The sequence below is a fragment of the Lepus europaeus genome, chromosome 22, assembly GCF_033115175.1.
Source record: "Lepus europaeus isolate LE1 chromosome 22, mLepTim1.pri, whole genome shotgun sequence".
Classification (NCBI taxonomy): Eukaryota; Metazoa; Chordata; class Mammalia; order Lagomorpha; family Leporidae; genus Lepus; species Lepus europaeus.
In genome coordinates, this window is record NC_084848.1 from 13,834,915 (window position 1) to 13,862,672 (window position 27,758).

Genomic DNA, 27,758 nt, shown 5'->3' on the forward strand with positions numbered 1-27,758 from the left:
CTAATAGTCCTATATTCCTTTCTAACTTCTGAGGGTTTGTAACACAGACAGAGGAACAATTTCCATTAGCAATCATGACTCTGAGTCTTTATGAAAATATTAAATTTTATTTGCTATTCCTCATTTAATAAAAGGAAGAGAGTTGTACAATGTCCTTTTAAAATATTTCCATTGTATAGACTTTATTAAAAATATTCACTCAGATCACTTAATTTCCTCACATGACAGATTTCCTTTTCAAAATGTGATCTTAATGATATAATACCATGCACCTTAAAACAAAACAAAACAAAGAAAAAAACCAAACTCTTCTACTCTAAGACTTCTAATTCCATTGTATCTTTTGTAGATGTAGAAAGAATGTGTTTTCTTTGTCTTTGTAATTTTTTACCCTTCCCACTACAGAATTTTAATATATTCCACATATCAGATCTTCCTGTCTCAGTTACAAAACAGTAAAGAATTGGATCAGCAACACAATTTAAGCTTGTTAATGCGACTGTGATTCTATACACTGTGTAAGTCTGCTTCCCAGACTTGTGGTTATCTAAGTTCACATCACGCTCTAAAATGCAGCGAATCAGCACCATCACATGAAAGGGAGTAAAGCACAAGACAAAAGTCAAAGTGAGACTAACAAGTAGTTTTATGATGATCTTCTTTTCCCTGTTTTCCGTTGCTTGGTTCTGCCGCACAGCCTGGTAGACTTTCCGGTTGCAGACCATTATGGTGGCTAAGGGTATCACATAGCCTGTACATGTCCTAAACAAGTTGAGATCGATTTGCCATTTCTCCAAAGGGTATTTGTCATAGCACAAAGTAAAATTGGATTTTTTGCCATCACAATACTCAATAGTTGTTTCGTTCTCCCACAAAATGACAGCGTTGAACATGATTTCCAATATCCAGACAGAGAGGGTGACCATGAATGCAAATCTTCTCGTTCTTAGAAAACAAAATCGCAAGGGGTAGACAACTGCTAAATACCGATCGACAGCAATGCAGGTGAGGAACGCTGTGCTGCTGTAGAAGTTCAGATACATGAAGAAAGCACTCCCTCTGCACAAGGCAGGAGAGAAAGTCCAGTTGTCGTTATTCCAAGTGTAATTAATCCAGGGAGGAAGAGTCAATGCATAGAGCAAATCCGATAGTGATAAACTGAAGAGGTAAATCCCTAGTTCATTTTTTTTCTTTGCTTGAAGAAAGGACACACAGAGAGATCCAATATTGGCTGGAACACTGACTATGATCACAAAAATGTAAACAATTGGAAACAAATAGTGATCCAGGTCATGTTGTTCTTCAATACACGTGGTGTTCATTTTTCCTTTTTAAGGTGGAAATTATATTTGTTCTTAGAAGATGAACAGAAACGTAAGTCTTGCCTTGTTGTAATTAGTTTTTAAGATTGAATTCTCTTTCACTAAGATTTCTTTTTCTATTTTTCTTTGGTTTTGGAAGTTCTGATTAATTCACTAGGGCTTTAAAAAGGGGAGATGTTAGATCAATTTTCATAGAAGTCAATCCAGGCAGTTAACTAAAATGGTCAGCTGAATTTAATGAACAGACATCCATGTGGTCATGATCACAGAACACTGATGAAGAACTCTGAAGGATCAACTGAGAGATTCCTTTGGTGTTCATGGAGTGTTGTCCCCAATTTAACTTTCTTCATGAATCTCACAGGAGATTGATTCAAACATGAATACACAAGGCTTTGTTTTCATAGAGACTGACTTTTTAAAAAATGCTTTTGTTTCTGTAATGAAAGATGAACTAGATAGTTTAGATGTTTAAAAAATAAATAATCTCATTAAAGTCATGATTTCAAGACAATATCATTTAATTTACTGAAGATACTGAAAATGCATAATGTTACAATGAAAGTGTTTAAATGGGAAAGTTATCTAATGGATGTCAGTAGATAAAATCAAGCCCAGGTATTTTATCTACCTCAAATAAGAATTATCCAACAGTGCTAGATTAGAGATAATTATATTTCTCACTGGAAATGACCTAATAATACAAAGCCAAAGTTAAAAAGCCATATTAGCAGCTGAAGTTAGACAATTCAATGATTTTTTTTTTTTTGACAGGCAGAGTGGACAGTGAGAGAGAGAGAGAGAGAGACAGAGAGCAAGGTCTTCCTTTTCCATTGGTACACCCGCCAGTGGCTGCTGCGGCCGGTGCACCGCACTGATCCAAAGCCAGGAGCAAGGTGCTTTCTCCTGGTCTCCCATGCAGTTGCAGGGCCCAAGCACTTGGACCATCCTCCACTGCCTTCCTGGGCCACAGCACAGAGCTGGCCTGGAAGAGGGGCAACCGGGACAGAATCCGCCGCTCCGGCCGGGACTAGAACCTGGTGTGCCGGTGCCGCAAGACGGAGGATTAGCCTATTGAGCCACGGCGCCGGCCTCAATAATTTGTTTTTGATCAGTAAATTTTGAGTGTTGCAAATTTTTATATATTAACTAGGTATAAAGTAATTTCAAATCACCTGATTAACCAAGGAAATATTGTCATGAGAAATATAATTTAGTTATAGAATTTCATTTTATTTTTAGTTCTTTTTAAAAAAGAAGATTTATTTATTTGAGAGGCAGAGGTGGAGAGAGAGAGAGGTCTTCCATCTGCTCGTTCACTCCCCAGATTACTGCAACCACCGAAGCTGCGCCGATCCAAAGCCAGGAGCCAGGAGCTTCCTCCGGGTCTCCTGTGCAGGTGCAGGGGTCCATCTTCAACTCCTTACCCAGGACATAGCAGAGAGTTGGATCGGCAGCGGAGCAGCCAGGACTTGAACCATGCCCATATAGGATGTCAGCACTGCAGGCAGTGGCTTTACCCCTTACACCACTGGCTCCAGTTATAGAATTTTTTAATTTTTTTTTTTTTGGCAGATAGAGTTAGTGAAGAGAGAGACAGAGAAAACCCAGTTGTAGAATTTTAAAAGACAGTAGCCCGCTGGCACTGTGGTGCAGTAGGTTAATCCTCTGCCTGTGGTGCCGGCATTCCATATGGGCACCAATTCTAGTCCCCAGCTGCTCCTCTTCCAATCTAGCTCTCTGATATGTCCTGGGAAAGCAGTAGAAAATGGCCCAAGCACTTGGGCTACTGCAACCGTGCAGGAGACCCAGAAGAAGGTCTTGGCTCCTGGCTTCAGATCAGCTCAGCTCCAGCCATTGCAGACATTTGGGAAGTTAACCAGCAGATGGAATACCTTTCTCTCTGTTTCTCTTTTCACTGTCTGTAACTCTACCTCTCAAATAAATAAATAAAATCTTAAAAAAAAAAAGGCAGCTTGTTGAAATATATTATGTAGTGACAAAATCCTACCTATTCTGTTTATCTTTTTGCTTCCTTTGTGGGCTCATGGCTTTATATTTCTTCTACTTTTGTAAATGAGAAGCATTCTAGCTCTCAGTTCTGGGTACAATCTTGTGATCATCAGTTTCTACCTTTCTACTTGATTGTTTATTCAGGTAGTTTCTTTTTAAAGCTAATATGTCATAGATTCACATAGGTGTGGAGGATCCCCCCCTTCTCTCCTTACTGGAGTAGAGAAACACTTCTGCCCACCTTTCTGTGGTAGGAAGGCTCTTGGTGGTTTGGAGACCTTCATTATGGGGACAATATGCAAGGCAACAGAACCACTTCCTTCCAAGTGCTGGTGAGTCCTATGCACAGAAATTTCCTGCTACCAGAAGGCAACAGGTCTCCGGAAGTAGCATAAACTATAGCCAGAGTATCTATTGTGACTGTATCTCGACCTTCAAACATATTAGAGAGAGAAAAGAAGCTCATGATACCTAGTTTCACCATACTTAAAATATGAATACAATGTGAAAAACAGCCTTCTGAATCAATATGAAACTTCCACAGAAGAAAAACATTGTGATAGGGAAAAGGAAGTGGGAGCTGGAATCAGGGAGTAAATGAGCTGTAAAGCTCTGGATATACAGGAGGCATTTGTGGATCTGGAGGCACACACTTAGGCCACTGGATCAAAGGAACCAGGCACAAGGCTTAGGCCCATGCAGGTAGGAAAGGGTCCTTGACCACATGTTAGGATCCAGGAACCTCTGCCCTCAGGAAAGGCAAGAACTAGAAAATAAACACAACATACTCCAGAGACATTTGCAGACAACAGAGAAAAGTTGGCAAGTTCCCTGCCTTAGCTTGGTTTCTGTGAGGAACTACAATAAAAAATCCTTCTTTGAGGATTCATGGCTTACTTGTGGAACCCACTTGGAAATGGACTCTGAGTCTACACAGTTAGTCTTGTGGCAAAAACATTAGGCCAACCCACATGCTCAGCTTCACTGGTCATCAGGGAAATGCAAAGGAAAATCACCATAAGATACCACTACACACTCAGAAGAATAAATAATATATAAAAAGGTAGAGACTTGTATCAAATGTTATTGAGGATATAGAAACCTGGACCTCTGGGGCTGGCGTTGTGGTACAGTGGGCAAAACCTCTGCCTGTGACACTGGCATCCCATGTGATTGTGGTTCATGTCCTAGTGTTTTGCTTTGGATCCAGCTCCCTATCACTGGCCTTGGAGAAGCAGTAGAAGATGGCACAAGTAGTTGGGTCCCTGCCACTCATGTGGGAGACCTGGATGAAGCTCCTAATGCTGGCCACTGCAGCCATCTGGGGAGTAGAAGATCTCTCTCTGTCTTCCCTCTCTCTATGCAATTCTGATGTTCAAAATAAATAAATAAATCTTAAAACAAACAAACAAACTTGGACCATTACAGACTGTTGACTGGAAAATTGTATGGCACTTCCATATATCAAATGATTCAGTAATTTCACATCTCGGTACATGCTCAACTAAATTTACACGTAGTTTACCAAACAGCACATAGCTGAATTAGTATGCTCACGGTAGCACTGTTCATAATATTTCCCAAGTACCATGGCTATTATCAGATTAGATAAGTAAATTAAAGTATGTTGACACACTGAAATCTATATATTAGTGACAAAGAACAAATTTTCATTGTGTGCAATCATATGGTTGAAGCTCATAAACATGATGAATTAAGAAAAACAAAAAAACAAGCAGTGATGGGTATGCCAGCTCACAAAAACATGATGATCTATTATGGTAGGAGTCAGCATGGTGGTTATCTTTGGTGAATGGCTGGGTCACACTGGGACAGGACATTGAGGGTATTTCTGATATCTTGGTAATGTGCTCTTTGTGGTTTATGCTGTTTCTATGAGCTCAGTTTGTAAATATTTATCAAGCTGTATACTTAGGATATATGCAATTATTTGTGTGTATTTTATATTGCAATTGAAAAGTGGAATCCAAAGGTTGTATAAAATGGAATGTGAAACATTTTGACAAATGAGCTATTTGTATCGACTGCAAATGGGGCATTTATGCCTTCATATGAAATTGTATGATTTTAGTTCTTTTCTCAAATATAAAAAACAATTCTGGGAAACAAAACAATATGTGAATAACCTAAATAATTATGAAAATAAATATGGCAAAGAAAAAGGTTTACTACATGAAAAAATAAATCCAGGGGTTGGCGTGTGGCGTAGTAAGCTAAGCCTCTGCCTGCAGTGCCAGTATCCCATATGGGATACGTGTCCTGGCTGGTCCTCTTCTGATCCAGCTCTCTGCTTATAGCCTGGAAAAGCAGTGGAAGATAGTCCAAGTGCTTGGGCCCCTGTACCCACATGGGAGACCTGGAAGAAGCTCCTGGCTTCAGATTAGCCCAGCTCTGGCCGTTGTGGCCATTTGGGGAGTGAACCAGCAGGTGAAAGACCTTTCTCTCTGTCTCTCCCTCTCTCTCTGTAACTCTTTCAAATAAATAAATAAATAAATAAATATTTAAAAAATAGTCTGGTCATTTGTTAGTCTCTTGCTTCTTGTTCATATTTTCAAATTCCTTTTTTTTTTTTAAGTGGGAAAAAGTCTTCATTATTTTATTTCTCTCAAATGCTTTCTTAAGTGCTTCAAGAAAGTTTTGACAAAATAGTCACCAAGTAAAAACATTCAGTCATATTTTCTATAGGAGTCCTTAGTATTAAGGACCACATGGATGCAGGAGCCCAGGTACTAGGGCCATCTTCTACTGCTTCCCCAGGCACATTAGCAGGGAGCTGGATTGGATGTGGAGCAGCATGGACTCTAACCAGCGCCCATACCCTGCTATACCACAGCACCAGCCCCTGGGCAGAGTTAGACAGTGAGAGAGAGAGAGAGAGGGAGAAAGGTCTTCCCTCCATTGGTTCACTACCCCCCCCCCCCCCGGATGGCTGTTGCGGCCAGTGCGCTGCGCCGATCCGAAGCCAGGAGCCATGTGCTTCCTTCTGGTCTCCCATGCGGGTGCAGGGCCCAAGCACTTGGGCCATCCTCCACTGCCTTCCCGGGCCACAGCAGAGAGCTGGCCTGGAAAAGGAGCAACCGGGACAGAATCCGGCGCCCCAACTGGGACTAGAACCTGTGATGCTGGCAAGTGAGCCGTGGCACCAGCCCCCCGGGCATATTTTATTTTATTTATTTTTTAAAAAAATTTTTGACAGGCAGAGTGGACAGTGAGAGAGAGAGACAGAGACAGAGAGAAAGGTCTTCCTTTGCTGTTGGTTCACCCTCCAATGCTTATCCTGGTCTCCCATGGGGTGCAGGGCCCAAGCACCTGGACCATCCTCCACTGCACTCCCTGACCACAGCAGAGAGCTGGCCTGGAAGAGGGGCAACCGGGACAGAATCCGGCGCCCTGACCGGGACTAGAACACAGTGTGCCGGGCTGCAAGGTGGAGGATTAGCCAATTGAGCTGCAGCGCTGGCCCCCGGGCATATTTTAAAAAAAGAGTCAAGAGTTCGAGTTTGGCCTGGCAGTTAGGACACTGTTGGGATACTCATATGTCATATCAAAGTGCCTGCATTTAAGTCTTGGCTCTGATCCCGATTCTAGCTTCCTGCTCATGAAAACCCTGGGAGGCAGCAAGTATGGCTTCAAGTAGTTGTGTCCCTGCCACCCATGTAGGAGACCTGGATTGTGCTCCTGACTTCAGCCTAGCACATCCTTGGTCATTTTTGGCACGTTGGGAGTGAATTACCAGACGAGATCTGTCTGTCTGCTTTCCTTTCTCTCTCTTTCTGCCCCTCAATAAAAATTTATAAACATAATAGGATTTATAAAAAATATAATAATTTAAAATTAAAAATCAGTAGGGACTAACTGTTTGGATCTAGTTGGAGAATTATTGCATTGCAAGATAGAAGTAAATAGATAGAAAAATACCAAAGAAACCTGGACAATAAGGTGAAAAAGTCAACACAAATTAATTGTGTAACTGGAGTTTCATAAAGAGAGAATAAGAAAGAGCTAATATTGTGAAGATAATGGCTAAGAACGTTCTGTAACTGGTGAAGGACAGGGAATCCTTCTGTTTAGTAAGCCTAGAAACTCCCAAATAGGATTAAAAACAACCAAAAATGGAACTCTATACTTAGACTCATTGCAATCAAAGACTACGAGAAAAAGATTCAGAAAGAAGACATGGATTATTACATAGGATGGAGTTAGACTGGCAAAGCACTTCTCAATAGCAACAACAGAAAGCAGAGATGAGGGATTAACATTTCCAAACTGTTTAGAAAATATATGCCATCCTATAATTATATACCCAATAAAACCGGATTTAAGGACTACTGCAAAAATTAAGTCATTTCCAGACAATCTCACTGAAAAAATTTACCCTCCAAATCCTTAATAAAGAAACTTCTAAAGTATGTAATTGAAGAGAGAAAATGACACTTGTGTAAGATCTGAAGTACATAAAGGATTGATCAAGTTATTGTGGATGACTCTGGTGAATGCACATCGTATCCACCATTGGACTCAGGCATCTGGAGAACACCTGAACCCTGAAAATAACCCCGCTGAAGACTAGGACCAAGAGAGTTGGGTGATGGGAAGAGGCTACCTCCTCCATCTTTGTCTGTTCATATATATTTGTCTGTTTATATACCTTATATTGTATATATGTTATACATACACACACATATATTTTAAAAATAGACAAGATGGAAACAATGATTTTTTTTTTAAACTCAGTTCTCAGTAGAATGAATTTCTCTAGCTATAAAAGCATTTCTTGCCTCCACTAACACAACCACAGACAGAATGATTTGATGGAACAGAGACCGGGTCTCTTTTTTGTTGGGCAGGAGAGATAGCAGAGGGTTGTGGTTATGAGCATGGGCTCTGGAGATAGTTTGAAGGTCTCTCAATAGCTCTTGGTGGCTCTGTGACCATCTGTGTTTCTTCACTTATCTCAAGTTCCAGTTTCCACATGAGTAAGTTAGTACCCACTTCCTATGGTGCTGTGAGAATTAAATGAAATGATACATAAAGCAAAGTACCTAGCACATGGTAAGCCCTTGCTAGACATGAGATGATAGTGTTGTTTCAGGGACAGTATCAGTGGTCTGCTGCTATTTTCTGTGTTGTCCCCTACATTCCCTAGAAAGAGGTCATCTTTGGCCATCTAGGCAGAGAGCAGGAGAGAAACCAGAGGCACTCAGAGCATGATTCCTACAGTAACACTCCACACACTATACCACATACCACAATTTGTCAATTTAATTTGTGCAGATGTAAAATTTTAATGGAATATATAATTTCTGAGGCTGGTGCTGTGGTGTAGCAAGTTAAGCCACGGCCTGCAGTGCCAGCATCTCATATGGGCACCAGTTCGAGGCCTGGCTGCTCCACTTCCAATCCAGCTCTCTGCTAATGTTCCTGGGAAAGTATCAGAAGATGGCCCAAGTACTTGGGCCTCTATACCCATGTGGGAGACCCAGAAGAAACTCCTGGCTCCTGGCTTTGGATCAGCCCAGATCCATTTTAGAGAGTGAACCAGTGGATGGAATCTCTCTCTCTCTCCCTCTCTCTCTCTCCATAACTCTGCATTTCAAATAAATCTTAAAAAACAAGAATATGTAATTTCTATCACATATATATATTTTCAAGTATTTTTAGCTATTTTAATCATATTTTGATACAACTGTTTTTAGAACCAGCACTGAGATATTTGCACTAGTTTAAACTTATATTTTAATTTTTACCAAATGCCAAAAAGACAATCTACAATATTTCACTCTTAATTGGCTCTAAAAATAGTATAAATCATTGATGACAATAATCAAAAGTGAAATGTTGTCCCACAATATTACAGGAAATGCTTGCTTTCACTTGGTAGTTTAACAGCTACTTACTAACAGTCCACTATGTACAGGAACTGTGATGGTCATTTATTAACTAATCAAATGTATAGTATTAATCAATATCAATGATTTTCTAACTTCATGTTGTTTCTGATTGATTTAAAAAGTATTACTAGACTATCGTACAGATGAGGAAATGGGACTAGATAGCTTTACAGCCAGAAGCTGGTAGGTTTCTTCCTAAACAATGCAGTTTGCTAATACATTGTGTCTTGGAAAAGAAATGGAGCATAAACATCCCCCTTTTGGATATCCAAGGTTTTATCTAACTAGCTCTAAATTTAAGTTTTGACATTCTTTAACCACTGTTCAAAGAAGAGGAAACCGCATTTCTCTTTCTTGCTTACCACATTTATACTGCTTAAACCAGATAAAATGTTGTGAACATTGTTGACATTCATATCTTTCAAAATATCTTATTAAATCTTTTAATATTTTATTTTTAAATCTTATACTTACCCATGTTCTTTGGATGATGGTTTTGTCGACTGAACAGCCTGATAAATCTTGTTCATGGAGAACAGAAACCAACACTGTTGAGAAGACAGGAAATTGCACTCATAATTTCATCATAAACCAATGAGGAAGCAGTATCTTAATGTGGGGGATGTACATTTTCCAAGTTTGAACAAAATAAGCCACAATTATTTTAAACAATGTTTTTTATTTATCAATTATAGTAGTGTAATTTTTGTAACTCACTTTTCTCTTTGCACCTTTATTTATTTGAAAGTCAGAGTTACACAGAGAGAGAAGAGGCAAAGAGAGAGAGAGAGAGAGAGAGAGAGAGAGAGAGAGAGAGAGGTCTTCCATCCCTTGGTTCACTCCCTAGTTGGCCACAACACCTGGAGCTATGCCAATCCAAAGTCAGGAGCTAGGAGCTTCCTCCAGGTCTCCCGTGCAGGTGCAGGGGCCCAAGGACTTGAGCCATCTCCTACTGCTTTTCCAGATGATAGCAGAGAGCTGGATTGGAAGTGGAGCAGCTGGGACTTGAACCTGTGCCCATATGGGATGCTGGCACTGTAGGCAGCAGCTTTACCTGCTACGCCAAAGCACCGGCCCCTCTCTTTGCACCTTAATGTGCACCTACTAATGCATATTCTGGGAGGCAGCAGGAGAGGACTCAAATACTTGGGTCCCTCCTTCCCAGAAGAGGGATCTGGATTCAGTTTTTTCTTTCTTTTCTTTTTCTTTTTTTTTTTTTTTTTTGACAGGCAGAGTTAGACAGTGAGAGACAGACAGAAAGGTCTTCCTTCCATTGGTTCACCCTCCAAATGGCTGCTACAGCCGGCGCACTGCGCCAATCTAAAGCCAGGAGCCAAGTGCTTTGCTGCCTCCTGGTCTCCCATGTGGGTGCAGGGCCCAAGCACTTCCCTAACCGGGACTAGAACCTGGGCTGCCAGTGCCGCAGGTGGAGGATTAGCCTAGTGAGCCTTGGCACCAGCCTGGATTCAGTTTTAACTCCTGGCTTTAGCCCAGCTCAGCACTGTCTGTTGCAGGCATTTGGGCATTGAAATAGCAGATGGAAGATCTCACTCTGATCATCTCTCTGCCTTTCAAATGAATTTTAAATTATTTTGTATTTTTTAACTTTTAATCAGTTTTTAACAGATTCAATGTGATTTGTAGATACAATTTTTTTTTTTTGACAGATAGAGTTAGACAGTGAGAGAGACAGAGAGAAAGGTCTTCCTTCCGCTGGTTCACCCCCCAAATGGCTGCCATGGCTGGCACTGCGCCGATCCAAAGCCAGGAGCCAGGTGCTTCCTCCTGGTCTCCCATGCAGGTGAAGGCGCCTAAGCACTCCCATTATTTATATATTTATGTATTGCACCACATTTTCTTCATCTATTCATCTGATGACAGACATCTTGGTTGGTTCCAAATTTTGGCTATTGTGAACAGTGTTGCTATAAACAAGGTGGTGCAGATGTCTCTTTGATACATTGTGTTCATTTTGGGTAAATAGCCAGTAATGGGATTGTTGGATCATATGACAAGTCTATTTCTAGTTTGTAAAGAAATCTCCACACTGTTTTTCACCGTGACTGCACTAATTTACATCCCCACCAACGGTGTTTAAGTGTTCCCCTTTGTTCACATCCTGGCCAGCATTTGTTTCTCTCTGTGTTTTGGATTTTAGCCATTCTGACAGGGGTGAGATGGTATCTCATTGTGGTTTTGATTTGCATTTCCCAGATGGCTAGTGATGTTGAGCATTTTTTTCACATATCTGTTGGCCATTTGTAGCATGTTTGTGTGCTAATGATGAGCTCAAGGAAAGAGAAATCAATAAAGAAATCCATTCACAATAGCTACAAAAAATCAAATATTTAGGAATAAATTTAATCAGAGAAGTGAAAGATATCTACATTGAAAATTATCAAACATTGATGAAAGAAATCATCAAGGACACAAAGAATGGAAAGATATTCCTTGCTATGGATTGGGAGAATCAGTATCATTAAAATGTCTTTGCTTCCTAAAGCAGTTAACAGATTACATGCAATCCCTATCAAAATACCAATGACATTCTTTACAGAACTAGAAAAGCAATCCTAAAATTCATATGAAATCACAGAAGACCCAGAATGGCCAAAGTGATCTTGAACAAGAAAAATCAAGCTGCAGGCATCACAATATTTGACTTCAAAGCACACTACAAAGCTGTAGTAATTTAAACAGCATAGTACTGGCATTAAAACAGAATTATAGATCAATGGAACAGAATAGAGAACCCCAAAACTAAACCACATACATATAGCCAACTGATTTTTCACAAAAGTGCTCAGACCATACAGTAGACTAAGGATAATCTCCTCAACAAATGGTATTGGCAAAATTGGATGTATATATGCAGAAGAATGAAATTAGATTCAACCATATGTCTCACCAAATACAAAAATCAACTCAAGATGGATCAAAGCCTAAATTTAAGACCTGAGACTATGAAGTTGTTGGAAGAAAACGTAGAGGAAATACTTCAAGATATTGGTGTAAGGGACAACTTCTTGGATAAGATTCCCAAAGCACAGGCAACAAAAGCAAAACTAAATAAATGATACTATAGCAAACTCAGAAGCTTTTGCATAGCAAAAGAAAAGATCAATACAGTGAAGATTCATCCAACAAAAAATGTTTGCAAACCACCTGACAAAGGATTAATATCCTGAATATATCAGCAACTTAGAAAACTCAACAACAAAAAAGCAAACAATCCAGTTGAGAAATAGGAAAACGAGTTCAATAGACAGTTCTTAAATTTTTTTTTTTTAACACTGTAACAGGACATTCTGAGTCTGCGTTTGTTAAAGGATATTTAAGGTGTTGTTGATGGGCACTTTTTTTTAATCTTTTATTTAATGAATATAAATTTCCAAAGTACAGCTTATGGATTACAATGGCTTCCCGCACCCATAACTTCCCTCCCACCCACAACCCTCCCCTTTCCCACTCTCTCTCCCCTTCCATTCACATCAAGATTCATTTTCAATTCTCTTTATATACAGAAAATCAGTTGAGTATATATAAAGTAAAGATTTCAACAGTTTGCCCTCACATAGCAAAACAAAGTGAAAAATACTGTTGGAGTACCAGTTATAGCATTAAATCACAGTGTACAGCACATTAAGGACAGAGATCCTACATATTTTTTTTTAAAATTTATTAATTTTCTATGTAATTTCCAATTTAACACCAAGTTTTTTTTTTTCCATTTTCAATTATCTTTATATACAGGAGATCGATTCAGTATATACTAAGTAAAGATTTCATCAGTTTGCACCCACATAGAAACACAAAGTGTAAAAATACTGTTTCAGTACTAGCTATAGCATTACTTCACATTGGATAACCCATTAAGGACAGATCCCACGTGGGACGTAAGTACACAGTGACTCTTTTTTTTTTTTTTTTTTTTTTATTTTTGACAGGCAGAGTGGACAGTGAGAGAGAGACAGAGAGAAAGGTCTTCCTTTTGCCGTTGGTTCACCCTCCAATGGCCGCCGCGGTAGCGCGCTGCGGCCGGCGCACCGCGCTGTTCCGATGGCAGGAGCCAGGTGCTTCTCCTGGTCTCCCATGGGGTGCAGAGCCCAAACACTTGGGCCATCCTCCACTGCACTCCCTGGCCACAGCAGAGAGCTGGCCTGGAAGAGGGGCAACCGGGACAGGATCGGTGCCCCAACCGGGACTAGAACCCGGTGTGCCGGCGCCGCAAGGCGGAGGATTAGCCTGTTGAGCCACGGCGCCGGCCCACAGTGACTCTTGATGTTGATTTAACAATCTTGTTTATGGCGTCAGTAATCTCCCTAGCCTCTAGTCATGTGTTGCCGAGGCTATGGACGCCTTTAGGGTTCGCCGACTTTGATCTTATTCTGACAGAGTCATAGTCAAAGTGAAAGTTCTCTCCTCCCTTCAGAGAAAGGTACCTCCTACTTTGATGGCCCCGTTCTTTCCACTGGGATCACACTCGCTGAGGTCTTTCATTTAGGTCTTCTTTTTTTTTTTTTTTTCCAGAGTGTCTTGGCTTTCCATGCCTAAAATACTCTCATAGGCTCTTCAGCCAGATCCAAATGCCTCAAGGGCTGATTCTGACGCCAGAGTGCTATTTAGGACATCTGCCACTCTGAGTCTGCTGTGTCTCCCACTTCCCATGTTGGATCGTTCTCTCCCTTTCTGATTTTATCAGTTAGTATTAGCAGACATTAGTCTTGTTTGTGTGATCCCTTTGACTCTTAGACCTATCAGTGTGATCAATTGTGAACTGAAATTGATCACATGGACTAGCGAGATGGCATTGGTACATGCCACCTTGATGGGATTGTATTGGAATCCCCTGGCACGTTTCTAACTCCATCGTTTGGGGCAAGTCCAATTGAGCATGTCCCCAGTTGTACATCTCCTCCCTCTCTTTTTCTCACTCTTATATTTAACAGGGATCATTTTTCAGTTAAAATTTAAACACCTAAGAATAATTGTGTGTTAATTACAGAGTTCAACCACTAGTACTAGAACAATAAAATACTAAAATGGACAAAGTATTACATTGTACAAAAACAGTCAGCACAGGAGCTGATCAAATTACTGTTTCTCATAGTGTCCATTTCACTTCCACAAGTTTCCCCCTTGGTGCTCAGTTAGTTGTCACCGATCAGGGAAAACAAATGATATTTGTCTCTTTGGGACTGGCTTAATTCACTCAGCATGATGTTTTCCAGATTCCTCCATCTTGGTGCAAATGACCGGGTTTCATTGTTTTTTGACTGCTGTATAGTATTCTATAGAGTACATGTCCCATAATTTCTTTATCCAGTCTACTGTTGATGGGCATTTGGGTTGTTTCCAGGTCTTAGCTATTGTGAATTGAGCTGCAATAAACACTAATGTGCAGAAGGCTTGTTTGCCAATTTAATTTCCTTTGGGTAAATTCCAAGGAGTGGGATGGCTGGGTTGAATGGAATCGCCAGACTGACTTCCATAGTGGCTTAACCAGTTTTCATTCCCACCAACAGTGGGTTAGTGTCCCTTTTCCCCCACATCCTCTCCAGCATCTGTTGTTGGTAGATTTCTGAATGTGAGCCATTCTAACCGGGGTGAGGTGAAACCTCATTGTGGTTTTGATTTGCATTTCCCTGATTGCTAGTGATCTTGAACATTTTTTCATGTGTCTGTTGGCCATTTGGATTTCCTCTTTGAAAGATGTCTGTCGAGGTCTTTGGCCCATCTCTTAAGTGGGTTGTTTGTTTTGATGTTGTGGAGTTTCTTGATTTCTTGGTAGATTCTGGTTATCAACCCTTTATCTGTTGCATAGTTTGCAAATATTTTTTCCCATTCTGTTGGTTTCCTATTCACTTTCCTGACTGTTTCTTTTGAAGTACAGAAACTTCTCAATTTCATGCAATCCCAAAAGTTAATTTTGGCTTTGACTGCCTGTGCTCCTGGGGTATTTTCCAAGAAGTCTTTGTCAGTACCTATACCTTGCAGGGTTTCTCCAATGCTCTCTAATAATTTGATGGTGTCAGGTCATAGATTTAAGTCTTTAATCCATGTTGAGTGAATTTTTGTGTAAGGTGAAAGGTAGGGATCTTGCTTCATGATTCTGCACGTGGAAATCCAGTTTTCCCAGCACCATTTATTGAATAGACTGTCCTTACTCCAGGGATTGGTTTTGGATCCTTGATCAAATGTGAGTTGGCTGTAGATGTTTGGATTGATTTCTGGTGTTTCTATTCTGTTCCATTGGTCTATCCATCTGTTTCTGTACCAGTACCATGCTGTTTTTATAACTACTGGATGGGCACTTTTTCTACCCAGAAATGGAAAAAAGGATCTTGTGGTTTCACCAACACTTTCCATCTTGGGGTTAATCAGAATATATTAGGAACATAATTGCTTTTGATTCTTTCTTTGTAAGTCTTATATTGAGAATAATGAAAGTAATACCTTAAATTTATTAAGTATATAAGAGTTTGCAAAGTAATTCAGCATATAGCAACATAAAATTCATAATACTTCATATTGTTACTGAATTAATGAAAAATTAAGTACAAAACTTTAAATTTTTACAAAAAAACTTCAAATTTTTACAAAAATAAAAGTAACAATTTCAGTTTATTTGTGACTACAATACAAAATTCTCATTTTTGCTTGGGTTTTGTAAATCTGCTTATGTGTGGTTTATATACATGTATATTTTCATGACTCTGACAATCTCTTATTTTACATAAATAGAGAATACTTCTGCTTTTAGTGAGAGGTACTTGCATATCCATGTCAAATATGTATGCATTTTGCTATCCAAACAAAAATATGTGGTTAGGAAACACAATCAAGCTTTAATTTCTCCTAATTAAGCAGGAGGAAAACTGTGGCTGGCCTACTAAAATCTTGCCAACTCTATACAACAAGAAATTCTTCACCTTCTAAGAAATTTGCATCTTATTTAGTCCAGAAAATATGGCAATACTATATTTTTAACCATAAGTCCATTTTTTTTAAGATTTCTTTATTTGAAAGTCAGAGTTACATAGAGAAGGAGAGGCAGAGAGAGAGAGAGACAGACAGACAGACACAGAGAGAGAGACAGAGAGAGAGACAGAGAGAGAGAGAGGTCTTCCATCTGCTGTTTCACTTCCCAGATGACTGCAAGGGCTGGAGCTGTGCTGATCCGAAGCCAAGAGCCAGGAGCTTCTTCCGGGTCTCCCACATGGGTGGAGGGGCTCAAGGACTTGGGCCATCTCCTACTGCTTTCCCAGGCCATAGCAGAGAGCTGGATTGGAAGTGGAGCTGCTGGGACTGCCTATATATGGGGTGCCAGCATTGCAGGTGGTGGCTTTACCCACTATGCCACAGCGCCGGCCCCAACCACAAGTCTATTGTTATCAGTTAGAAATTTCAGAACATTGAGTTTATGACATTTTAACAACGTAAAACTTAAGAACATGCCAAACAGCAGTTATTCGGAACACTGTCTCTAAGGAGTTGGCATTCCTGGCTAGTCATTTATCCAGTCTTTCGTGGTCTGAAATTGGGCTCTCAACACTGCCCAGTGGCAGGGTACCTGGGACACCAATGAGTAAAAGGGACTAGAATGCAGATTAGCCTGGTTCTGACTTCTCCATGGGGCAAACGGTACAAGAATCTATTCTGATGATGAAGAGGGCTTGTCAGGCCACTTTGGTGCAATTTAACCCATAAAAATAGCAGCTAAATATAGCAGGGTAAGATTTTGAAATGCTACCATATTTTCCCAAGCACATTTCCTTTTACCTCAGTCCTACCTTCATGCACTCAATTAACTGTTTTGAATTTATTGCTTTGAGAGAAAGGATTCTCAGCAGAAAAAGAGGCGAAAATAAGACAATGTAGGTTTTGAGTTTCCAAAGATTTAGGGAGCTTGAGGATGGAAAGGACGAAAGCATTGATAACATGCTTGGAATAATAGCTGTCGAAATACAGCAGAGCGTCCATCCCCAGAAAAAGGTTTTGCTGCATGGTGGAGGTGGGGCTTAGGGGAGTGAGAAAGGAAACAATGAGAGTTTACATGTGGTGAGTACCTGAGAAAGGGGTCCCCACATCCTGACTGTTATATCTCTCCTCGAAAGCCCTGAGCTACGGTTGCATGAAAGTTAGACAATTAAGTTAAAATGAAAAACAGACAGGTTCTGTAACCGGGGGAGAAGAATGAATTTGTGCCTTTTATGTTATGAGACTCAGGAGTACGCATTTGAAAGGCCTGAGATTACCTCACCCAGTCCCCCTGAGCTCACATAACACAGGGAGAGCAGAATGATTGGCATGTCCAGTGTCCCAGCATGGCGCAGAAGCAGCCACGAATAACAACTTAGGTGAGTCACATAAGACTGACCACCACCTGATGGACGGCTGCTCTGCGAACTGAGGGTGGTGACGCCTTCCAGCTTTCATAACCTGAAAGCTTTCTGCATCTTAAATGGTATTATGAGCTGAAAATTTTTTACCTCTCCTAAATTCATGTGTTGAGGCCCTGAACCCCAGGGCCTCAGAATGTGGCTGTATTTGGAGACAGACCCTTTAAAGAGGTAATTAAATTAAAATGAAGCCGTAAGAATGGGCCCTAATCCTATGTGACTGGTATGTTTATAAGGAGAGGTAATTTGATAACAGAATAAATTGATAAAATTCTAGATACATACAATCTACCAGAACTGAGTCATAAAGGAGAAAATCTGAATAGATCAGTCACAAGAAGATTGAATCAGAATATTAAAACATCGTCTATCAAAGATAAGGCCAGGATCTGATGGATTTGTTACTGAATTCTACCAAAAGTTTAAAGAATAAATACTAACCCTTGTCAAATTCTTTCAAAAAATTGAACAGATGGAATACTTTCAAAATCATTTCATAAGGCCATTATTATCCTGATACTAAAGTAAGACAGAGGCACTTTAGGAAAAGAAAATTACAAAGCATGCTTTCTCATGAATACAGATGCAAAATCCTCAACAAACTACTAGAAAATCAAATGCAACAGCACATTAAAAGTATCATTCACTATGACCAAGTAGGATTCATTCCAGCAATGTAAGGGAAGTTCAACATACACAAACATATAGATGAGATATACTGAATTAACAGAATGAAGGACAAAAATCATGATCATCTCAATAGATGCAGAAAAAGCACTTGAAAAATTTCAACATCATTTCCTGATAAAATCTCTTAATAAATTATCTGTAGAAGGAATGTAACCAACACAATAAAGGCCATATAAGAGAAACTCATAGCTAATATTACACATTTTCAAATATTTGGAAAATTCTCCTCTAAGGCAGAATAAGACAAAGATGCTCAATCTTTCAACTTCCATTCAAAATAGTACTGAATCCCCAGCCAGAGAAATTAGGCAAAAAAAAAAAAAAAAAAAAAAAAAAAAAAAGATAAAAGGCACTCAAGTTGGAAAGGAGGAAGTTAAATTGTCTCTGCATATTTCATGATATTGTAAATGGGAAACCCTAAAGACCACCAAGAAACTGATAAATCAAATAAATGAATTAAGGAAAGTTGCCAGACAAATTGAATACACAAAAATAAATTATCTACAAACTTACAATGAAAAAGAAATCAAAAGAACAATCTCAATTATAATAGTGACAAAAATAAAATATGTAGCAATAACTAAGAGATGAAATATATATTGTTCATAACTATAAAACACTAATGAGAGACATTGGAGACAAATAAATGGAAATATATTCCATATTCATGGATTGGAAAAATCAATACAGTTAAAATGGCTGTCCTATGCAAAACAATCCTCAGACACAATGTAATTCCTATCAAAATTCCAATAAAGGGGCAGATTCTGTGGTAAAGTAGGTTAAGCTTCCACCTGTGGCACTAGCATCCCATATGAGTGCCAGTTTGTGTCCCAGCTGCTCTTCTTTCAATCTAGCTCTCTGCTAAGGTCTGGGTAAGCAGTAGAAGATGGTCCAAATGCTTGGGCCCCTGCATCCACATGGGAGACCCGGAAGAAGCTCTTGGCTCCTGGCTTCAGATTGGCCCAGCTCTGGCCATTGTGGCCATTTGGAGAGTTAACCAGCAGATGGAAGACCTTTCTCTCTGTCTCTCCTTCTCTCTATCTGTAACTCTACCTCTCAAATAAAATAATTTTTTAAAAAATTCTAATAAATTTTTTTTCACAGAAACAGAAAAAATTCTGAAACTTGTGTGGAAAAAAAGATCCAGAATAGACAAAGCAATCTTGAACTAAAAGAATGGAGTTATTGTATAATCTGATTTCAAAATAAACTACAAAGCAATGACAATCAAAATAATAACTACTGGCATAAAAACAGACACATAAACCAATGGAGAAAAGCAGAGAACAAACAAACAAGAGTATGTATTTATACTTAATTGATTTAAATAAAGATGGCAAGAACACACAATGGGGAATAGCAGTCTCTTCAATAAATGGTAGTGGGACAAGTAGATATCCACATGCAGAAGAATGAAATTGGACCATTTTATTACACCATATAAAAATAAACTCAAAATGAAATAAAACTTAAATGTAGAAACTTAAACAATAAAATTATTAGAAGAAAACAAGGAGGAAAATTTCCATGACATCAGTTTGTGCTATGATTTTTTTGGATATGACTCCAAAAGCACAGGGAACAAAAGTAAAAATAAACAAATGTAATTACTTAAACTAAGAAAGCATTTGTACATCCAACGAAATGATTAATAGAGTGAAGAGACAATTTAAAGAATGGGTGAAAATGTCTACAAACCATACATCTAATTTCCTCATCAACAATACAAAAGGAACTCAAACAACTCAACAGAAAGAAAATAAATAACCCAATCTTAAAAAATTGGCACAGGATCTGAATAGGCATTTCTCAAAAGAATAAATACAAATGGCCAATGTGTATATAAAAAATGCTCTACATCTTAAATTGTCAGGGAAACACAAATTAGAACCACAATGAGCTATCACTTCAGAACTGTTAGAATTGTTACCAAAAGGAAGACAAGAAGCATGGAGAAAAGGAAATTTTGCATATTATTGATGAGCATATAAATTAGTGTAGTCATATTGGAAAACTGTATGGCAGTTCCTCAAATAATTAAAAATAGAACTATCATATGATTCAGCAATCCCATTACTGGACATATATTCAAAATTGAATTCAATATGTCAAAGAGACATCTGTGCTCCCACATTCCTCGAGCCAATATTCACAAATAGCCAAGATATGGAATATCTGAGTGCCTATCCATTGATGGATAAAGGAAATATCACACACACACACACACACACACTGTAATGCTCTTCAGCCTTGGAAGAAGAATGAACTCCTGTCATTTGTGACAACATGGGTGAACCTGGAAGATATAAGTGAAATAAGCCAGGCACAGACAAATAACACATGATCTCTCTTATACCTAGAACCGAAAAATGTTGAATTCACAAAATTATAGAGAATGGCAGTTACCAGGGGTGGAGAATTGGGGAGATGTTGGTCAAATAATAGAAAAATTCAGTTACATAACAGGATCAAGTCCAAGAAATCTATTGCACAACATGGTGACTAGAGTTAGTAAAAAGGTTTTATATTATTGAAAATGGCCAAGAGGAGATTCTGAGTGTTCTCACCAGAAAAACAGGTATGTGAGGTAATACATACATTAATTAGCTTGATATAACCTTTCATGGTGTATATATATTTCAAAAATTATGTTGTACATGATAAATATATATATAATCTTACTTATCAATTAAATAAAGTTTAGAAAATAAAAAACAAGAAGAAGAAATTCGGACACAGAGGAACACCAGGGGAAAGACCATTTGAGGACATAGTTTGAATGTGGCCATCTATAAACCAAGGAGATCTCAGGAGAAAACAAATTTGTGGGTACCTTTAACATTGCTTTTCTGGCCTCAGAACTATAAGAAAATAAATTTGTCTTTAAACCACCCATTGAAAATAATGGCAGACACAGCAAATTAACCAACTAGTTATTCTTCAACCATGTCTTTTGCAGTCAGAGGAGTTTTAATGAGTGTGGCTAGCCCAGGGCCTGGGATATCTCAGATCTGTTGATCCCAATGTGACTACTGTACATTCAAAATGTGGCTAGCCCAATCTGAGATATATGTGTAAAATACACCATATTTACGAAAATCTAGTATGCAAAGAATCCAAAATATCTTACTAATAAATATTTATAATAATTACATATTGTGATGATAATATTTTATATATTTGGGGTTAGACAGAAACATCACACATCATCAGAATTAATCTAAATCAGCTTTTACATTAATGTAGCTACCAGAAAATTTAAAATTTTATATAAGTGTGTGTGTGTGTTTGCATTATATTTCTGTTAGGTAGCATTGTTCCAGATGTTTAAAAAAAATCTTTTGAGTAGTGAGAATCTATCATTAGTCTCCTGAGACCACATCTATCCTGAGATTAATTGTGAAATGCAGCTATAGAGGCTACAATGATCAAATAAGCTCTGGAGTATAATCTGGTGTGTCAGTTTGTATTTTTGCTGCAGACAACAGAAACCACCAAACCACCATGTGCAGAAAAATGACCTAGAAATAAGTCAGGATAGAACACAGAATTGGTGCTGGGGCTTCAGAACCAGGTGAGTTAGAACCAAAAGTCCCTCTGCTTGAGCACTCGGGTTAGTATGGCTGCTGTATCACTTCTCTGGGCACTTGTGGCCACCTCTGATGGGGCTTCTATGTAGATTATTTTCCTGGATTATGACAGGGCTTCAGGGTGATTCCTCAACTCTGCATACATCTGGTCAGTCTTCCAAGGTCAGAGCAGCAGGTTCCAGGAAGTAAGTGAAGGAGGTTGGCCACTATTACAGCCTGCACTGCTGAAGGCAGCAAGAGGGAGGATCTGGCTCCTTAACTCATGAAGGAGGCCAAGACTCTCATCATAGGGATCTAGCCACATGAAACATAGTTAGGATGATTGTAGACCAAAAAATAAAACAACATAAAAATATCCAGACCTCTCCCTCCAAAAAAAATTCAGACCAACACAAAATAATACTTTTCCCCAAGACTGTCTTCATTGTTGGAAACAACTCAAAAGTTACAATTAAATCTGTATGTAACTTATGTAATAAACACTAATATAGAATGTAACATGTGTTAGTCACTCTTCCAAGTGCTATAGGAATACAGAGTTGACTGTCACATCAACACATTGCCATCATTATCTCTATTTTATAGAGGGTGAACTTAAGTCTAAAGAAGTAATATAACATGGTCAACATTATACATCAAGTAAATGATAGGAGAGAGACTTGAATCTAAGAAGTCTGGGGCTCCAGGACCAATATTTTAACCACCACAGTACATTGCTTTTTGCAATGCTAGTTTTTATTTGTACATATTCTTAAGAAAATGTTTAATAAGCAAGGTATCGTTTATTCCATTAGGTGGATTCTGTCCTCTGGACTATATTCCTTGTGTTTATATAAAGTCCTGAGTCAACAGAACCCCTTCTCATAGTTTGGAGAGTTGTTGATTAGAGTGACATAACGAGGAGCTGCAATCAAGCAACTTATGCCCAGAGTTGAAAGACCAGATCAACAGCAGATGTTACAAGACAGTTAATGAAGAGACAATACTCCATGTCCTTTTATTCTCCTGGAGATTCCTACTTTAAGGAATGTTTCTGTCAGGTAGATAATTAGGCATGAGCGGCTGGGGAAAGGCCATGAAACCCTCATGCAGGGCAGGGAGCAGGGACCAACCCAAGATGCTCACTCTGCAGTTTAACTTGTGGTTAAAGTATCCTGATAAAATGGGAATTTAGCCAAACTAGAAAACTCTAGTTTACTGCCATATGTGCAGAGAGCCAGAAGGTGTGCAACTCCCAGATGTCAATCATGAAGGAACATCATGGCCACACTGCAAGTAACCGCTCCTCATACTTCAGGGATAAAACCTACAAACCAGGAAGAAAGGCTTCCATGTGCTCTCACCTGGCCTGTTCCTTCCTTGGGATGTCCTTTCATAAACTCTTGCTTTATTATCCATAATTCTGTGTCCTGAACTGTAATTCATTATCTGTCTGGGAAAAGGATTTGAAGTAAGCTGGCTGCCACTGGTGACACTTTCAAATCTTTTTGTATATAATTCTTTCTTCTTGCCCCCTTATGTGATCATTCAATTATATACATATATAAATTACATATATATAAATATAAATTACATATATATGTAGGTATATGTATGTAATTGAATTATATATATATATATATATATATATATATTTAAAGTTCAATTCAAGCATTATGATATATTGAGTACTTACCCAGGGTCAGACATGTGTTCAGGAATATCAATTCATTCAAGCCAGAAATTGTCAAAGTGAAAGAACTTTTTTGGAGTCTTAGGAACTGCAATTCAGGAACCAGCTTGAGTTTAGCACCGAAAAGGGTGCTCTGAAGAAGGTAGGGAAAGTAGAGGTTTATGTAGGCAAGCAGTGCTGACTTATTACAGAACAGTAGAAAGTCCTTTGTAGGAAACAACTGAATCTTGAGAGAGAACAGGGATTACATGTCTGATAGAAGATAAGAATATATATACTTAATAAAAACATCCATAAAATAAGAATCCAATAAATTCTTAGCCTATATCTTTAGTCTCAGGATGCAGTATAATTACCTGGGCCTTCCCATCTTTTCAGATGCTTGTAGTCAAAGGGTGCAGGTTGTCAAAGTTCATGTTTCCAGGCTTGAAGGGAACAAAATTCCCGTTTTCTTAATGGTCTCCGGACTCCATCTTGAAAAGCTCTCTCAATGTTTCTTTCCCCTTGATTTTAGAACAAAGAGATAAAACTTGGCTTCTGCCCTTGAATTTCTGTCAGCCTAATTCAGATTTTTAAAAGGTAAAGCTGTTTCTTGCACTGAGAAGCAGATAGCTATCAGCCTTTATCATGAATTTCCATTAAAAGAAAAAATTTCTTATCTTTCTAAAGAGGAAGTCTGATTTTGATAGTTTTCACTTTAGAAAAAAAAGAAATTTTGCTATGGCTGATGTAATAGTTGCGATATTCATAATCGCTTCTGATTTAAGAGAAAATGTCATTACTTTTAAAACTCCTACAAGAAATGTGAGAACTAGGACCTTCTTACTCTCTTAATGTCTTATTTCAGTGATCCTGAAACCACAGATACAAGGTAAATCAAGTGCATGAACACCTGTTTGCTAACTGCCATTTCCGTTTATCTCACATCTTGAGCAAATTTGAGTTTTATGACCAGCACTCCAAAGATCTTTCTCAACTTGGATTTATTGCCCTTTTCCTTAGAAACTTTCTTGTCTAATGGTCTCCTTAGTGTAGATTAGAAATTAGAAACAAATGTTTTCTCTGATGAGTAGTTGTTCTCACAGATGTACAAACAGGAATTAGAGATACTTGCTGGAAATGAGATTACCTTTTCTGTTTCTTCTATGGAATTCATACATTGCACAAACATTTGGGGCCTTTCACAAGGTTCAGTGAGGTGCCACCTGATGACATATGCTGGGTGTTGGTCTGAATTTCCTAATTTCATATGCCTGGTATTTCTCTTATCACATTGGTACTTCTCATATAATCACATTCTGTGATCCTTAGGTGTTATGTGCATATCACAAATATACAATTTCAGGGTTGGTGGGAAGCTTACCTCTTGGCATACACAGGTGCTCCAGCTTATACTTAAAAACATGCTTACAAATGCACAGGGGCAGGCATTTGGAGGAGCGGTTAAGTTGCTGCTTGGAAGGCTTGCATTCCATATCAAAGCGCCTGGTTCAAATCCTGGCTATTTCATTCTGCTTTTGATCCAGCTTCCTTCTAATATGTATTAGGGGAAGGCAGCAGATACGGGTCCAAGTATTTGGGTTCCTGTCATCCATATAGGAGACCCAGACTGAATCCCAGACTTCTGGCGTTGGCTGACTGTTGCAGGCATTTAGGGAAGTGCACCAGCAGATGGAAGATTTTTCTGTTTCTCTCTCTTTGCCTTTCAAATAAAATGGAAATAAATTAAAAAATTTAAAATCATGATGAAACATGGATAAGAGTGAGCTATACAAAATTAAGCCTATAGAATTGGAGAGTTACCAAATTTTATCATAGAATGGGATGGGGGGGGGGGGCAGAGGCTGTGGTGCAGCGGGTTAAAGCCCTGGCCTGAGGTGCTGGCATCCCATATGGGCACCGGTTCTAGTCCCAGCTGTTCCACTTCCGATCCAGCTCTCTGCTATGGCCTGGGAGAGCAGTGGAGGATGGCCTAAGTCTTTGGGCCCCTGCATCCACATGGGAGACCTGGAGGAAGCTCCTGGCTCCTGGCTTTGGACTGGTGCAGCTCTGGCTGTTGCGGCCATCTGGGGAGTGAACCGGTGGATGGAGGACCTCTCTCGCTGTCTCTACCTCTCTGTGTAACTCTGTCTTTCAAATAAATAAAATAAATCTTTTTTAAAAAAAGAATGGGATGGGGAAAACAGAGTTCAGATATATGCAGTATTGGGGAAAAAAAGACAGTGAATAAACTAATTGGCCCATAGGAGTACATTGGGAACTATATAACTTATCATTCATATCAGAACACATTTCAGGATAGAAGAGTTACTATTAATAATTGCTTGAAACAATCTACATAGGCTTGGCAAACCAGAATAGACTTGGCCAATTTAAAAAGAGAGGAAAAAAAAGCCATTGTCCATTAAGAACCTCAGGATTTCAACAGGCCTGGTGAAGATGTTTATGGGATTGCTCAAACTAAGATTTGACCTCTGCACAACTGTCCAGAAATTTAAATTTAAGTCTCTAGTAAAAGGAAAAAAGAATTTTATTTCCAAAAGGACTTTCCAGATAACACTCCCTGTGTGTTAAAGCCTCTGGGTCTTCTTGTCATTTCGGCGTCCCAGAGGCTTGCATGGGTATTGATAACCAATTATTGCATGCTTCTACCAAGGGAGATTTTGGGATCAGAAAGGTTTTCTCTGTAGCCTCTCAAAGTGTCTTTAATTTGGTCTAATAACAAGGGAATCAGAAATCTCAGGCCAATGCAGGATACCACAGAAATCCTAGGGCAATTCACAACTTTCCTACCAATTTAGGCTTGTCTGTAGAATCATTTCAACTGAAGGTATCAGTTTAGAAGTTAGGAAGAATCCCACCTCCATTCTTTTAGGGTCCTAGCTAGGCACAAGAACTGACAAAAGATAAATTAACAGGAGAACATAGGAACTTATTCGAGTTTTACATGATATGAGAGTTCTCACAAGGAAGTGAAGACCACAAAAAAGCAGAGTCAATCACTTATATGCTGTATTGGAGCAGAAATTATTAAGTTGTGAACCGTGTTTAGGCAAAGGGGCTTGGTCTGGGCTAGTTCACTGGGAAGTCGCCTAGGAAGAAGAGGGTTAGTTTAACAGGGCTTGTTTGCAGACTCCTTCCAATCTCTCTTCTTCAGGAGCAATTACTTCAGATGCAGGACAGCTTTTACATAGGAACTTCATCTGCTGTTGATACAGAATGAAGGTCAGCGTGGTCTCCTAGCGAGTGTTTTTTTTTTTTTTTTTTTTTTTTTTTTTAAGTGCTGTTAACTCAAAATAGGCCATGTGCCATACCAGCATACTCCAGGGTGGCAGATTCTTCACTCTTCCCTGCTAAAAGCCCTGAATATACTAATTAGAGAGTGGAGAATCTTCTCAGCTAAGGCCTGTCGAGTGTGCAGGGCACTCAGGTGGGACTGCCCGCGTGCCTAGCACCTGCTCCTCGCATTTAACCATACGTCCTCCACACCGGGGCTGTTCTCAAGGTGACGCTTAGCCTCTGAAAACTAAGCGACTCCAAGGTGACAGCTGAAACTGCGGCTGGGCGAGAGGCTCCAAGCTTGGTCCTCCTTCCTGTTTGCCACCTACCGGTCCGGGGACTTGTGCCCTGAGACGCTGGGGTAGGTGCATGGTAGCACCACTCACTGCTTTCTCCTTTGACAGGCCCTGAAGCCCACATCCCTTTCACTTATGCGCTCAGCGAAGCGCGCAGAGTCCGGAAGAGAAGCCACAGAGCACCGGCGAAAACCAGCGGGGGCGACCGGAGAAAGTTCGCCGGGCTTCCCCCTAAAACTACGGAGGCCGCACGGCCGGATCCTAGCCCGCACTCAAGATGGCGGCGCTGGCGTCAGAAACCTACTTGCCCTTCTCCATCATGACGGCGACCGGACCCGCCTCCTTGGGTGCCAGAGTCATGTGACCCACACAATGGCTGAGAGCCTGTTCCAGGCTTCCCGGCAACGCCAAGGGAAAGTCATGACGGCCGCCGCGGGCTCGGCGGGCCGCGCCGCGGTGCCCCTGCTGCTGTGCGCGCTGCTGGCGCCCGGTGGCGGCTACGTGCTCGACGACTCCGACGGGCTGGGCCTGGAGTTCGACGGCGTCGGCGGTGTCAGCGGCGGCGGGGTGAGGCCTGCG

General features: G+C 39.7%; 2 protein-coding genes across 5 annotated transcripts in view; one reads left to right on the top strand and one right to left on the bottom strand.

Moving 5' to 3' along the window:
• Window positions 1-157: 157 nt before the first annotated feature.
• On the bottom strand, window positions 158-27,596 carry GPR65 (G protein-coupled receptor 65). 3 transcript variants are annotated; one of them, XM_062181197.1, is made up of 6 exons: window positions 27,213-27,440; window positions 24,968-25,306; window positions 23,961-24,107; window positions 23,276-23,364; window positions 9,722-9,795; window positions 158-1,759 (listed from the first exon to the last, which is right to left on the bottom strand). In XM_062181197.1, the coding sequence occupies exon 6, from the start codon at window positions 1,320-1,322 to the stop codon at window positions 312-314; it is 1,011 nt and encodes a 336-aa protein (XP_062037181.1). In that variant the 5' UTR covers window positions 1,323-1,759; window positions 9,722-9,795; window positions 23,276-23,364; window positions 23,961-24,107; window positions 24,968-25,306; window positions 27,213-27,440; the 3' UTR covers window positions 158-311. The 3 variants fall into 3 exon arrangements, with proteins under 3 accessions (XP_062037181.1, XP_062037180.1, XP_062037179.1); XM_062181196.1 differs by lacking the exons at window positions 23,276-23,364; window positions 27,213-27,440 and adding an exon at window positions 27,484-27,596; XM_062181195.1 differs by lacking the exon at window positions 23,276-23,364.
• The window catches only part of GALC (galactosylceramidase), a 65,101-nt gene continuing 64,894 nt past the window's right edge, over window positions 27,552-27,758 (top strand). For both annotated transcript variants that reach the window (XM_062181192.1, XM_062181193.1), the window contains exon 1: window positions 27,552-27,746. In XM_062181192.1, coding sequence (XP_062037176.1) covers window positions 27,552-27,746 — 195 coding nt within the window. The remainder of the gene's footprint in view (window positions 27,747-27,758) is intronic.

Coding starts and splice junctions, on each gene's coding strand:
- GPR65 (XM_062181196.1), bottom strand. CDS start 1,322: ATGAACACCACGTGTATTGAAGAACAACATGACCTGGATCACTATTTG.